This window comes from Phycodurus eques, chromosome 16 (assembly GCF_024500275.1).
Source record: "Phycodurus eques isolate BA_2022a chromosome 16, UOR_Pequ_1.1, whole genome shotgun sequence".
Classification (NCBI taxonomy): Eukaryota; Metazoa; Chordata; class Actinopteri; order Syngnathiformes; family Syngnathidae; genus Phycodurus; species Phycodurus eques.
Genome location: NC_084540.1, coordinates 18,986,712 through 19,000,682, shown reverse-complemented (window position 1 = coordinate 19,000,682; position 13,971 = coordinate 18,986,712). Strand labels below are relative to the sequence as shown.

General features: G+C 43.8%; 1 protein-coding gene across 2 annotated transcripts in view; it reads left to right on the top strand.

Annotated features, from left to right (window-relative positions):
* Window positions 1-13,739, top strand: part of stat5a (signal transducer and activator of transcription 5a) — a 48,159-nt gene extending 34,420 nt beyond the window's left edge. Inside the window, exons 8-20 of one of the 2 annotated variants that reach the window (XM_061701610.1) lie at window positions 739-894; window positions 1,999-2,029; window positions 2,114-2,178; window positions 3,169-3,256; window positions 3,618-3,740; window positions 5,327-5,419; window positions 7,815-8,021; window positions 8,491-8,585; window positions 8,717-8,859; window positions 9,592-9,747; window positions 9,828-9,879; window positions 10,229-10,339; window positions 10,465-13,739. In XM_061701610.1, the coding sequence (XP_061557594.1) occupies window positions 739-894; window positions 1,999-2,029; window positions 2,114-2,178; window positions 3,169-3,256; window positions 3,618-3,740; window positions 5,327-5,419; window positions 7,815-8,021; window positions 8,491-8,585; window positions 8,717-8,859; window positions 9,592-9,747; window positions 9,828-9,879; window positions 10,229-10,339; window positions 10,465-10,588 (1,444 nt within the window). In that variant the 3' untranslated portion in view covers window positions 10,589-13,739. Of the gene's footprint in view, window positions 1-738; window positions 895-1,998; window positions 2,179-3,168; window positions 3,257-3,617; window positions 3,741-5,326; window positions 5,420-7,814; window positions 8,022-8,490; window positions 8,586-8,716; window positions 8,860-9,591; window positions 9,748-9,827; window positions 9,880-10,228; window positions 10,340-10,464 lie in introns of both variants that reach the window. The other variant, XM_061701609.1, reaches the window with a different exon arrangement.
* The last annotated feature ends 232 nt before the right edge of the window (window positions 13,740-13,971 follow it).

The window sequence follows — 13,971 nt, the reverse complement described above, 5'->3', positions numbered from 1 at the left end:
GCGGCGTTTCTGCGTGTTGTTAATAAAAGGCTTTTGCTTTGCGTAGTAGAGTTTCAAGTTGCACTTACGGATGTAGCAAAGAACTGTATTTACTGACATTGGTTTTCTGAAGTGTTCCTGAGCCCATGTGGTGATATCATTTACACATTGATGTCGGTTTTTGATGCATGTGGTACCTGAGGAATCATGATGATATTATGGACCGTAGATGATAAACTCCCTAAATTCCTTACAATTGTACGTTGAGGAACATTGTCCTTAAACTTGTGGACTATTTTCTCACGCACTTGTTCACAAAGAGGTGAACCTCGCCCCATCTTTGCTTGTGAATGACTGAGCAATTGAGGGACACTCCTTTTCTACCCAATCATGGCACCCACCTGTTCCCAATTAGCCTGTTCACCTGTGGAATGTTCTAAACAGGTCTTTGATGAGCATTTCTCAACTTTCTCAGTGTATTTTGCCACCTGTCCCAGCTTTTATGGAACGTGTTGCAGCCATAAAATTCTAAGATTATTTGCTTACCAGTTTGAACATTAAATATCTTGTCTTTGTAGTGGATTCAATTAAATATAGGTTGAACATGGTTTGCAAGTCATTGTATTCTGTTTTTATTTATTTTTAACACAACGTCCCATCTTCATTGTAATTGGGGTTGTAAAAAATCAAAATCATCCATTCATCCATTTATAGTACCACTCATCCATTTTTTCGTGTGTGTGTGTGTGTGGGGATTAGGTGCGAGAAGCTGGCGGAAACCATCTGGCAGAACCGACAGCAGATCCGGAGAGCGGAGCACCTCAGACAACAGCTGCCCATCCCGGGTCCCATTGAAGACCTCCTCAGTGAACTCAACAGCACTATCACAGACATCATCTCAGCCTTGGTCACAAGGTAGCTACAGTATTTATGAGTACATTTCGCGGGTGATAGGGACCAGCCGGAAAAAAAAAATGCAAGTTGTCACTGATGGTGTAGTGGTACATTCGTCTTACTTTCATACTTTCTTACTTTTCACCCCGAAGCCAGTTCAGCTGCGATAGGGTGCAGCGCCCCGTGGCCCTGAGCAGGATAAGCGCTATTGAGAATGGATGGATGGAAAAATGCAAGTAATTGACAAACCCCCCTTAAATTGTTCAACTGTAAATCAACTGTTACAAACTAAGATCCTACAATGCTTTAATATCATTTTCAACTAATCTTACAAACATGACTCTAAAAGAAAGTATTGAGAGATGATTTGATTTTGAAAAGAAAAATGCACATTCAAGTGCACATTTCTGTCGCCTTCACAAGCCGTAAAATAGCAATTGTGAAGCAGTAACGAGACCTTGTCGTTTAATGGCTTCAGCCTTTTAATGGCCACCCAGCAGAGCAAAAAAATACATATACGGGGAAGGCGCTCCACTAACAATCCAGGCTAAATTTAGCTCCTCTCCAACATACAAAGCTCTTATTCTCTCAGGCAAGATGTGCCACACATACATCCTTTAGACCAATGACCAATTTCATATTAGCCAGGGCTTCGCCGCCACCTTTTAGCATTTTAGGGCGGAGACAAAAGAGCAGAATAATATGCCGAGAACCACAAATTGGTGTGTTTTTCAGCGAATAGCTGACGATAGGTTCCACAAAAGAGGTGAATTTGTGAAGAGCAAACTGCAAATAGGCAGGAGTTCACTTTATGTGCATGTTTGTGTCGAACACGCTGTCTCAATAGTAAATAGTTTACTTATAGGGCTGTTAAATATGTCAAAAGCAAACCAAGCATGCAAATAATGACCCTTTACGACGCATTGATTGATGCGTATCAAGCTTAATGGCTTAAGTGGTCAACTGAGTGCAGTATATTATATTATCGTAATTAGATGAAGCACCCGTTCAGTTACCGTGGTGATGTAAGACCCATGAACTAATCCAACCTTGGCTTTCATTTCAATATAACAAAATGCACAAAGGTTCAAGCCCACTTCTATGCCCCCCCCCCCCCACCCTCAGCACCTTCATCATCGAGAAACAGCCTCCACAGGTGCTCAAAACCCAGACCAAGTTCGCCGCCACCGTGCGCCTCCTGGTCGGCGGCAAGCTGAACGTGCACATGAACCCGCCGCAGGTCAAGGCCACCATCATCAGCGAGCAGCAGGCCAAGGCGCTGTTGAAGAACGAGAACACCAGGAAGTACTGTTAGGAAACACTCCATTGACATATATAAATGTTTACTGTCAGCTTTCTTGAGGTTACTTCGAGCTTGGGACTACATTGGTACCTTGAACTTAAGAGTTATGAGCCGTGATATGGTCGATTGTTTTTGTTTAGTTTTTTTTCTGTAATGCCCTCGCAAGTAGGCAAGGAGAGCCACAGTCGGCGATAGAAAACGTAACTGAAAGATTGTGGTGTTTTTTTTTTAATTTAATTTTTTTTTTTTTTAATGAAGGCCTGGAACAGATTAATGGCATTTGAATTCATTTCAACGTGGAAAATTTATTTGATATACAAGCAAACTGTCCTAATAACTGAGTATGATTTCTCTCTCAGTGCCTTGGGCTTCTAAGTCCCGCCCACTTTCCTGCTCGTCATTTGCTCGCTTTTCCGTGACCGCTGCGCCATTGGACGAAGTAGACATCAATCCATGTTTTTAGTTTATGATTACTACAGCGGATAAATTTAATCTAAAACACTATGTTAAATGGAGAGGTCTGCAATTTGATTGAAGTGGCCTGAGAAAAGCGTGCTGATACCCTGCTACTTATTTCTTTGGTAAAAATACCAAATCTCACAATTCAGGGACAGTAATGTTTATAAAAAAAAAAAAAAAAGACTTTTAAATGACTTTCCCAGTACTGGTTACAATTGGTCTGCAATGTATTACACATGATTCACGCCTCACCACACAGGCATGGCTGGAACTCCAACAATGCCTCAGAAGAGTCCGTGCAGAATCCACTTTTAGCACCGTTCTGCCGCCTTGTTCCACATTCCAAACGCAGCTGGACAACGCCAGTAGTTAAATCGGTGAATAATAACGCCGTTGTCTAGTCTTTTTTCCACGCAGGCAGGGTTTATTTTACCATCAGGCAGGCAGCTTGTTTTACCATCAGCACCCATCCTTTGTTTGTGAAACATCCATTTAATGGCTCCTTGTTGCGATTTGCTTTCTGTTATTTTTAGTGACAGTAGTGGAGATATTCTCAACAACAACTGCGTGATGGAGTATCACCAAACGACGGGCACGCTCAGCGCTCACTTCAGGAACATGGTGAGGACCCTTGTGCAAGTCGTCACACTCGGATGAATAAAAGCTTCGAAGTATTGTCACTGTATTTCTTCAAATGTTTGTTTATTCTATTTGAGGGAAGCTTACCGTATATTTGTTCAAGTGAATGAAATGCCCGGGAAAATAAGGATGTCATATCTTGAGCATATTAAATGTTCTAAATACAGTAATGAAAAAGACAGCGAAACGATATGATAGAACTATGATATGATATGATGATGATAGAACGACTATGATAGAACGCTCAATCCAAACTGAGCGATCTTATCTTGTTGGTAATGCAACAAGCAGCGTTTTCAGCCTTGTCAAAGGATTTAAAACTCTGCATGTCTCATGTACGCAGTCCTTGAAGAGGATCAAGCGGTCGGACAGGAGAGGAGCCGAGTCGGTGACGGAGGAGAAATTCACCATTCTCTTCGAGTCCCAGTTCAGCGTCGGAGGCAATGAGCTCGTCTTCCAAGTGAAGGTGAGTCAATGCACGGAGAAAAAAAAGGAAAGCACCTTTTATTGTGCAGTGGTGTGTTGACTCCAGTTTATTTGGTTCTGTTACCACACTCATTACTTAAAACAATTCAGTTCCACCCCATTGAAATGAGTGGAAATTCCACAAATTTGTTTGTTTTGTCGGGTTGGGACATATTCCATTGTTGAAATATGTTTTTAACAGGAAAATTAGCACTCTATGATACAGTTTTCTACAAAACAATAGTTGGTGCACTATGATTTCATGGGGGCAGACATGCATAATACAAAAAGAACTTTCACGACTGACTCGGTAAGCTGCAGCAATATAGCCGAGTCATTTTTCGCAGGATAAAGAATATATCCCTGCGAGCATTGTTATAATGTCTGTCCACGTGTTGCTGCACTGTTTGTGTTCACTATCCGTTGCCTAAATGGTTCAAACTAGCCCAACGTCAATGCTATTTTCATTAGCGCAGCTATAGTGTTTTGCATTGTGTGTTAGCATTAAGCTAGTGGACTTTTGTAAGGTGGTTTGGTTCAATCCACGACATGTAATTCTCTTGGTTTTATGTTTAAACGAGTGGTTCTTAACCTTGCCAGAGGTACTGCACCCCGCAAGTTTTATACATACATTCACGGAACCCTTTGTAATTGGACGAACAAAATATGGATTATTACAAATACAAAACAGGTATATATTTTACTTGTACACAAAATGAACTGTGCATCAGTCGCACACATAATTAGTTTGTTCAAAGAACAAAACCAACAAAACATGAATTTCACACACACACACACACAAACAAAAACAGTTCAGTTGAATGAAAATGTACTGTAAATGAATGTGAATTTTGTGGTTGCCTTTTTTTTTACAACAAAGTCAGTTCCCTTTCTTTGTTGTTATGGCTACAATCCTCGAAAAGGATTATTCGGTAAGATATGTCCGGTGCGAGCTTGCCCAAGGAAGTGGTTGAAGTAGCATGGATGCTTTCCCACTTGTTGGTCTACTGGCTCCAGGACATGCGCCGCTGCACTATGATTGGCTGCTGTATCCTGGTAAAACACGCCCGACTGCTTCCAGACTGGAAAAGAATATGTTACCCACCCTTATCCTAAACCTAACCCCATCCTAAACTGTTTTAGCGTCCCTAAAAGCGTCCCCTAGCCCTAAACCATAACAAACTTCTTTGTTTTTTATTTGATACACAAATTTGATACACGTTTGGGATGGTCATCTCGTTACATCTGCTTAGCCTGCCCTTCGCGCGACACCGGAGCCAATCATGTTGCAGCGGGGCGTGTCCTGTCGAGAAACTATGTGGGAATCCTAACAACGCGTCCCTTTGAGCTGTGTACTTACCGCAAAGTTAAGCTAGTAGGGGCAAAGTGTCACCGCGTTCCATGCTCATAACTAAAACAAATTCTTGCAACTGAAGACAAAATTGGTCAAGCGACGGCTCGTTATCTTGACTTATCTCGCAAGTCGTGGTGCGCATTGGACAACCTTGAAGCTCCGCAGTAGATCCGTGTTAGTACTAGTAGCATATAGAATTGATGTTGCTTGTATTGCTGGTTATGGCTCCACAGACGTTGTCGCTGCCTGTAGTGGTGATAGTCCACGGGAGCCAAGACAATAACGCCACGGCGACAGTGCTGTGGGACAACGCATTCGCCGAGCCCGTGAGTACATTCTTTTTTTTTTTACTGGCACCAGTCTCCTTCAATTCGATTCATCCACTAGGTGCACACATTCATACTGCACAGCGCGTCACCCGATTCAAAAGCCTTTCTTGTGAAACTCTTCACTCGTTGTTTAAGAGAACTGCGAGTGAGTCATTCAAGGGAATATGACCAGCATTCACCTTACGGCAAGAACAGATGTCATCTTTTGAATCTCACTCAAATGTGCTTGTTAGTGAGGGTGGCAATTTATAGGTTCAGTTCAGGGTTAGGGTTTCAAGTCAAGTATTCCATTTAGGATTACGGCTTTAATGTAGCCTTTCAGGTCTGGGATAGGGTTTTAGTTAGGGTTTCAAGTCAGGGTTATGGTTGGTTTTAATTCCCAAGTTTTGGTTTAGGGTTTCAAGTTTGTTCAGGGTTTCAATTAAGGGTTCACTTTTCGATTTAGGGTAAGGTTTTTCCGAACACAGATATAATTTTGGACTTTAAGATTAGGGTTCCAATTTAGAGTTAGGGTTTTCATTGAGGGTTAGGTTTTCAAGTTCAATTTAAATTAGGGCTTCATATTTGGGATAAGATTTTAAATTAAGGATTTAATTTAGGACATCAATTTGAAGTTAGGTTTTCAGGTTGAGGTTTTTATTTAAACTGAAGCAGTACTGTGCAGCGGTAAAACACTCTTGAAGTATATGTGAAAACTTTCTGCGATAAAATCCTTCTTTAAATGTAGCTCATGACCTGCGTAACACTCAGCAGTCGTCGGGCATAACGGGAGGTGAGCGATACCCAGAAATATCATCAGCAACATGGACGCCCTGCAGAAGGTTTTTCAGGTCTGCCTCGGCCCAGCGGGCAGCAGCATTTCATGCACGCCATCAATAAATGTTACCCACTGTGCGCAGTGATGGGTAATGCGGTGACTCATCGTCTCTAATGGCAAGCCTTTATACTTCCTTTGGGGTCAAAAAGTTCGTCCTCAGTCGCGGGCTTTCAAGCGTTTGACCTTTGGCGCTGCAACCCATGTGCCATGCTTGGAGCACAGCACGGATTGCCTCGTGTATTGTACGACGCGTTATCATGAATAGCTGGTGTGTGGGACATCGTCGCTGATAATCACGCTTGGCCAGCCTTGCCTTGCTCAAGTCCACATCTTCCAGAGAGTGTACGATGCTTTACTTGCATTCTCACTGCCTGATACGACGCCGCATCACCACAACTTCCCTGACTTTGTGGCTTAGGTCCAGTGGTTCCGTTTACAGTACTGTATTGGTATTGATCAAGGCGTGATCAGCAAAAACTAGTGGGAGGAACGATAACATATATAGCTGGGGAAACCCATACTTACTGTCACAATTTCAATTCAAAAAAAATAAAATACCACTTGTGCTTTGTAAGAAATAGTTTTTTATTGATGTCTGTGTAGATTCTCAGTCATCAGGTCATGGTGAGTCTGCAATAGTTAATCAAGGCAACTGGACTTTCCCTTCATGTTGAATTTGTTGTCTTTTTTCTTGTATTTTTCTGAAAATGTTCCAATATGACCTAGGCATGTAGGCCTGCTCTTTTGAATCAGTTTCAAGGCTTGTCAGACATCTTTGGCCATGCTGTGCGCAGAGATAATTGCTCAAGGTAACTTAGTAACAGAGTAACAAAGTCACAAGTAGCTGCCATCTTTGTAGAAATTGAAAAAGGAAGTAAATAAAAAAATCGACCGAGCACTTCAAATCCCTCTAAAATCTTCCATATCGCATAAATTCAAAGCCCACATTGCTTTTCCCATGAATCATGTTCCATTTTCTATTGAAGTTGAGTTTTTTAGGGCCGTGTGACACCGTTTGAAATGTCTCGGTCATTTTGGCACGTCGACTTGGAGAACCCCTCAGAATTTCGGCCCGTACGAGCTTGTCGGAGGATATTTTTAACTGAGACTTGTCACCCAATCGGAGAAAGGTTTACCCGAGTAGTAGACTCAGTGAAAGGGTCGAGGAAATAATCGAGTTATACTTTTTTACTGACGCAAAAACCCCAAATGACCATTTACTCCGACACAAAAAACAAACCCTCAATTTCTCCGGAATCCATCATGCAATATACAAAATTCGTGATGTGTTGTACTCAGGTTGCAGTGGCCATTCCAACCAAATTAAACATTTTGACAGACTGCTATTTTGGGGAAATCTTGTCACGTTGCGAACTCACACGAATGGAAAATCGCTCTGGATAATCTTTTAGAGACATCCGATCATCGCACCTCTGCTGATTTTGATTGGAAGGGAGGTTAGTAGGTATGTGTGTACCCAACTGTAAACAGTTCAAATACACCAGCGCCATCAGTGTGGGAGACACGTCTCCACGCTAATGCTTGGGCATAACGGTGTTTGCCTGTCGTCCTTAGGGCCGCGTGCCTTTCCTGGTGCCAGACAAGGTGCTATGGCCTCAGCTGTGCGAGGCCATCAACATGAAGTACAAGGCGGAGGTGCAGAGCAACCACGGCCTCTCCGAGGAGAACCTGGTCTTCCTCGCCCAGAAGGCTTTCGGGAACTCCAGCAACACCATCGAGGACGACCGCAATGTGACGATGACCTGGTCACAGTTTAACAGAGTCAGTTTCCTTGTGATTTCCGCTCTCCGCAGCCACAATGTAACGACTTGTACTCGAAACTCCTCATGGGTTTTTTTTTGCCCCTTCCTGGTCGCCTTTTCCCAGAGGCCCAAATTATTAAACCATTGGAGAACCATTTTTGTTTTCCATTGAGTGGCGAATGCAGCCTGTACTCGCACGCACAGACGTATTTGTCATGCTCTTTTGCAGCACCCCCCCCCCGTGGCGTGCGAAATGAGCTTAGTCCTCATCTTAATGGCTCTGTTTGTCCACACCGTGAGAAGACACAGCCTCATTCTCCATTTCACAAAGCCGGCAACACATTACGACAATTACGCATCATTCGATTACGACAAGAGCCCTCGCCACAAACAAACAACACGCACCATGGATTAGGATTTCTTTGCGCGCAGTGGCAATTTGTGTGGCAAATGTATTGCAATGTGGATTTCACGCTTTATCTTGTCAGGAAAGCTTGCCCGGCAGGAACTTCACATTTTGGCAATGGTTCGACGGCGTGATGGAGCTGACGAAGAAGCATCTCAAGCCGCACTGGAACGACGGGTGAGCGCACAGGAAAATGTACTTCTGCTTAAACCAAATTTACAATAGCTGTCCTAAAGATATACTCGAATAACGCTCTCTCTAACCCTTTTTTTTTTTTTTTTCTTTTCCTCTTTCCCCTCCTCTCCAAGAGCCATCCTGGGCTTTGTGAACAAGCAGCAGGCTCAAGACATGCTGATGTCCAAGCCAAACGGCACCTTTCTTCTGCGCTTCAGCGACTCCGAGATCGGCGGGGTCACGATTGCCTGGGTGGCCGAAAACCCCAACAAAGCAGGTATGAGGTACAAATCACTCTGTTGGAGATTACAGAAGCAAAAAAATAGACAAACTGTAGTGTTTTGATTGACCAACTTGGGGTGGTTTTAGAGGGGAATACAAGCAACTGCTTCTGTACTGCCGAAACTCAAAGGTGGCAGCCGCCGCTTAATTTTGACCCAATTATTTTGCTGCCTAACGGGCGGCAGTAAAAATTGAACATGGACGCAATCGGCCGGAGGCTCAATTACTATACTGCCTAAATGGACTGCAGTAGAAAAGTAATTAAAATGAAAAACGTAATGTACTTGGAAATAGGCGGCACGGTGGCCGACTGGTTAGAGCGTCAGCCTCACAGTTCTGAGGACCCGGGTTCAATCCCCGGCCCCGCCTGTGTGGAGTTTGCATGTTCTGCCCGTGCCTGCGTGGGTTTTCTCCGGGCACTCCGGTTTCCTCCCACATCCCAAAAACATGCATTAATTGGAGACTCTAAATTGCCCGTAGGCATGACTGTGAGTGCGAATGGTTGTTTGTTTCTATGTGCCCTGCGATTGGCTGGCAACCAGTTCAGGGTGTACCCCGCCTCCTGCCCGATGACAGCTGGGATAGGCTCCAGCACGCCCGCGACCCTAGTGAGGAGAAGCGGCTCAGAAAATGGATGGATGGATGGATGGATGGATGGATGGATGTACTTGGAAATGAAAATTGAAATGTACTTGGCAAAATCTAACGGGCGTGGTCGTATTTCCAGGGGAGCGAATGGTGTGGAACCTCATGCCCTACACAACCAAAGACTTCACGATTCGCTCTTTGGCCGACCGCATCAGCGATCTCAACCACCTCCTCTTCCTCTACCCCGACAAGCCCAAGGACGACGTCTTCTCCAAGTATTACACCCCTCCGCTCTGTAAGAGGCGCCGTCGTAGCTTCTTTTTCTGGCCTTTCTATGTCCTGACAGCTCACAATTGTTCTTTCTTCCCCGTGCAGCCAAGGCGGTGGATGGATACGTGAAGCCGCAAATCAAACAAGTGGTGCCTGAGTGAGTTGCCGCCTTCCCTTCCCTTCTCTTCCTTCTAGTTTCCCGTCGGATATTGGCTCCTGCATTACAGATGAGCAATTACTTAGCTGTTACAGTTGGAGGAGGCCAATTAAGGATGGCGAGGTGCTCCTGAGCGAGCGTGTCCTCCGCTCATCATTAGAGTTAGCCTCGTTAGCCGCCGAGCGCCGCGCCGCGCCGGCCGTCGTTTCGCCGTAATGATGCAGCGGGGCACGGAACTCGGAACGCTGTGGATAGTTGCTTAGACGACCGCCAGGACCAAGGACTCATTGCGTGTATTCTGTGTGTGTGTGTGTGTGCGTGGGTGTGTGGGTGTGTGTGCCCTTCACAGGTTTACAACAGCCAATCCGGATCCAGCAAGTGGGAACCCGACCTACATGGATCACGGTGCCTCTCCGGCACCTGTCAGTCACCCTCACACCTACGGCTTGTACCCACCAATGTGAGTCACCGCGCCGCATGAATGAAGACACGGGCGTGATTAACACAATAAATACAATGTCAAAATTTGAAAAACCTCAAATGAAAGCGGACAAATCGCAGCGTCCTGTACGCCCTTGCGTGCAGGAGCGAATCCATGCTGGACCCGGACGGAGAATTCGACCTGGACGACACCATGGACGTGGCGCGGCACGTGGAGGAGCTGCTGCGACGGCCCGTGGAGAGCCACTGGGGCAGCCAGCAGTCGTGACCGCACCCGCGCCAGCAAGCAACCAACCCTGCCTCTCTCCCCTTGACACATCTCATGGTTTTAATTCCAATCATCTCGTCTGTTTTGCCCTCTCCCTCCAGCTACAATGTGAAATGTTAATAACGGTTGTGGTTTTATTTTATTTTTCCGCGTGAGAGCATGTGACTCTTCTCTTTTAGGTTTTATTATTTGTGTAAGTATATGTGCAAGGTTTCAATGCAAAACCTACGGTGTTACAGTGTTTAAAAAAAAAAACAAAAAAAAGGAAAAGAAAAATAGTGTTCAGTTGGCAGTGTGCATGCATTCTGTTGATTTTAACACACACGCTACTGTACAGAGACCTTTCTGTTTTATATCTCTGCTTTGAATGAATGTTGCCATTTGGGGGGGAAAAAAAAACAAAAAAACTGGAACTTTACTCACAAGCTTTTTCTTGTTCCAGCAAAAACTCGCACGCACAAAAACTGGCTCCACAGTCCACGCACACATCCACGCTCGCTCGCCCTTTCGGATACGTTTACTGTACCAGTTAAAACCTCGCCGGGTGCCTTTTGACACCTTCGTCTCTTGTACGAGGCTGGTTGTTCTCCAGAACGGGAGACGCTTTTCAACAACGCTGCCTGCTCGTCCTCTCAGGTCCGCCCCACACATGCCTCGCGCCCTCAACCCCTCCTCATCAGTGCTGCCTTGCCTTAGTCCACATCTCGCAGGCCGCCATTTTTTCACTTTCTGTATAAACGGTAACGACACACAAATGTGGCACAAAGTCCACCTAGCCATGGATTTACAAGACAGTGCCATTCCGATGTGTTTGCTCCCATGTGATGGCATACAAGTACGGGATCTGGAATGGACCAGTTTGCTGCCTAAACGGGCTGTCGTAGAAGTCGAAATCAGCTAGGAAGTGGCGTCAAATTGACAAGGCTTAACCGTAAACATTTGTTTGATCATCGCATCTTCCTAAACGGGCTGTCGTCAAAATCTGATGTGGGCCAAAAGGGTATGAAATCTGGAATCCACCGGTTTGCTGCCTAAATGGTCTGTCATTGAAATCAGAATCAGCTAAGACCACTATTTTTGTTTCCAAAACAAAAATGGAAATAACCCACCAGGGTCTCCCTTCATTTCAGCCTGACTACTTTGCCGCCTGAGCGGGCAAAAATGTCGTCGGGATTAAGAATGACAGCAATTCGACGAGGTTGCGATTGACTGCAAATTGCCCGCTTCTAGGAATGCAAAGCGGCATCGTCGTCGGCATATTTGCGGCGGCAACCCCAGCGACGGTAGAAATGGAACGTGAAAGCAACCAGTCGTTGGCGCAATTCATTTCATTCATTTTCAAATACGATACTCCCTAAACGAGCTGCAGTACAACTCCAAGGTGGCACTAACCAACTAAGAGTGTGATTCATTTTGGCCCAATTATTTTGTTGCCATAGAAATCAGAATTTGTATAATCAACCGGAATGACACGGGTCAGATTTATTTTCGCTAGTTTGCTGCCTGAGGGGCTACGATGTGATTAACATGTTAGATCGCCGCATCATTGGTTTGAATGGCCCTCTCAAGACGTAAAAAGTGATAAGAAAAAGATTGACTTGTTTAAGACAAGTCAATGTTGTGTAACATTTAATATTTGTTTTTTTGTTTTTTTTGTTTGTTTTTTACACGTCAATTACTCCCTTGAAAATTCACATTAAAATTATTCAGGCACTATAAATCGGAATCGGGCACTTGGAACTGCAGTGTAAGTTCAACGTGATTTCCAGTTGTGGCGATATCCTGCCTTGGTTGGGTTCCGCGTGAAAGGAAAAGGTGACGAAATTTACCCAAGCAGCCATTTTGCTGGATCTCTGTGTGAAAAGATGCCGTGACACCCAGTGGTTGTCAAACCTTTCACACAAAGTGCCACCAAGCCAGTCTAACAATATGCACAGTTTCAACAGTAATAATTGTAATTGTACTTAAATAATGATTCAATGAAAATGTATTGCACATAAAAAAGTTAAATCAAGAAAATTTGACTTCAACAAATGTTTGAAAACAAAGCGTTCCGAAAGGTTACATGCAAAACAAATACTGTAATGTAAATTTGTAAGGCAAAATAGCACTCCAGAATATTGTACTTTATAAAAAAAAATAAACATTCCATAATGACATGATTAGAAACAATTAAGCAGTTTGTTTTCATACTGCATCAATTGATTGAAAGACCTTTGCGCTGCGCTTTCGTTGCTCGCCTTGGCCACTTGGGGGCAGTATAAGTCAGACTGATATGCGGCTCATCAGTACGGCACCAAGATAAGTCGTTCTTCACAGAGGATAAAGAATACTAAGACTAAGTACATGCATTGCTGCACCATTTGTGTCGCACCGCAACATAGATGCTAATTAGCATTAGCATGTGGTTGTTTGAAATACGCCAGGTGTAATTTTCAGTTTTATGTTTAATTTCTCAGTATACTAGAAAAGGGAGTGGCATCAGGAACAGCTTGAGGCTTTTTTTTTTTTTTTTTTTTTTTTTTTTTTTTAAATTTGCCACAGTGCATGCGTTGAGTTCACTGCCACCATACAACGCTCTATCACAAAATTTTGCTCGCAAGTCAAAGCAAAGAAATCTTCCGTCTTTACCGTACTTTGAGAATCACCGGTGTGTCACGGGCGGTTCGGTACGGTCATTTTGTTTACCGTGAAATACAGACACTTGCATCCAGACTAAACTCGAAGTGGAATTATTGTCATGGCCTGTGTTGTTTAATAAACATGTATACACTTTACTGTATGTAGTGCGTCGGTGATGAAAGACGCACAAATAGCCTCAGCCTCAGGAATGCATTGCTCTGCTCCCGACAGAAGATGTATGTGAATATAGGAATATAGATTTCATTTGTCATCTGCCGCCCTCCTCGCATCGCCGAGTGAACAAAATGACTTCAATTCAATTCTGGCGCGTTTATTCGTTTCACATCCTCGCCTCTGTGTGTAATTCTTCACTTTTCTCACTCAGAGCTGTTTTGTAACCTTTGGGTCGTCGCCGTCTTCTGTCTCTGTGCCGTGTTCCATGTTTGTGCTTTGGAGGATTTTCCGGAGAGGGAAACACAGAGGAGAGGAACATGAAATTAAAAGAATTTAAAAAAAAAAAAAAAAAAAAGATGTTTTTAGGATTTCAACCGGAAGACTACTACTTTATTTGTTAAGTTCAAAGTCTCGTGTGGATGTCTTGAGTGCAACTTTGCGGGTATTTTCTAAAAGGGATATCTTTGTTCATATCGTAACATTCAAAACATTTTTCAGTCACTGAATAAAATAAAATTAAGGCACATTTTAACACACAAAGTAAAATACAAGAGGACATGAGAAATGTATGAAAAAAAACAAGGATT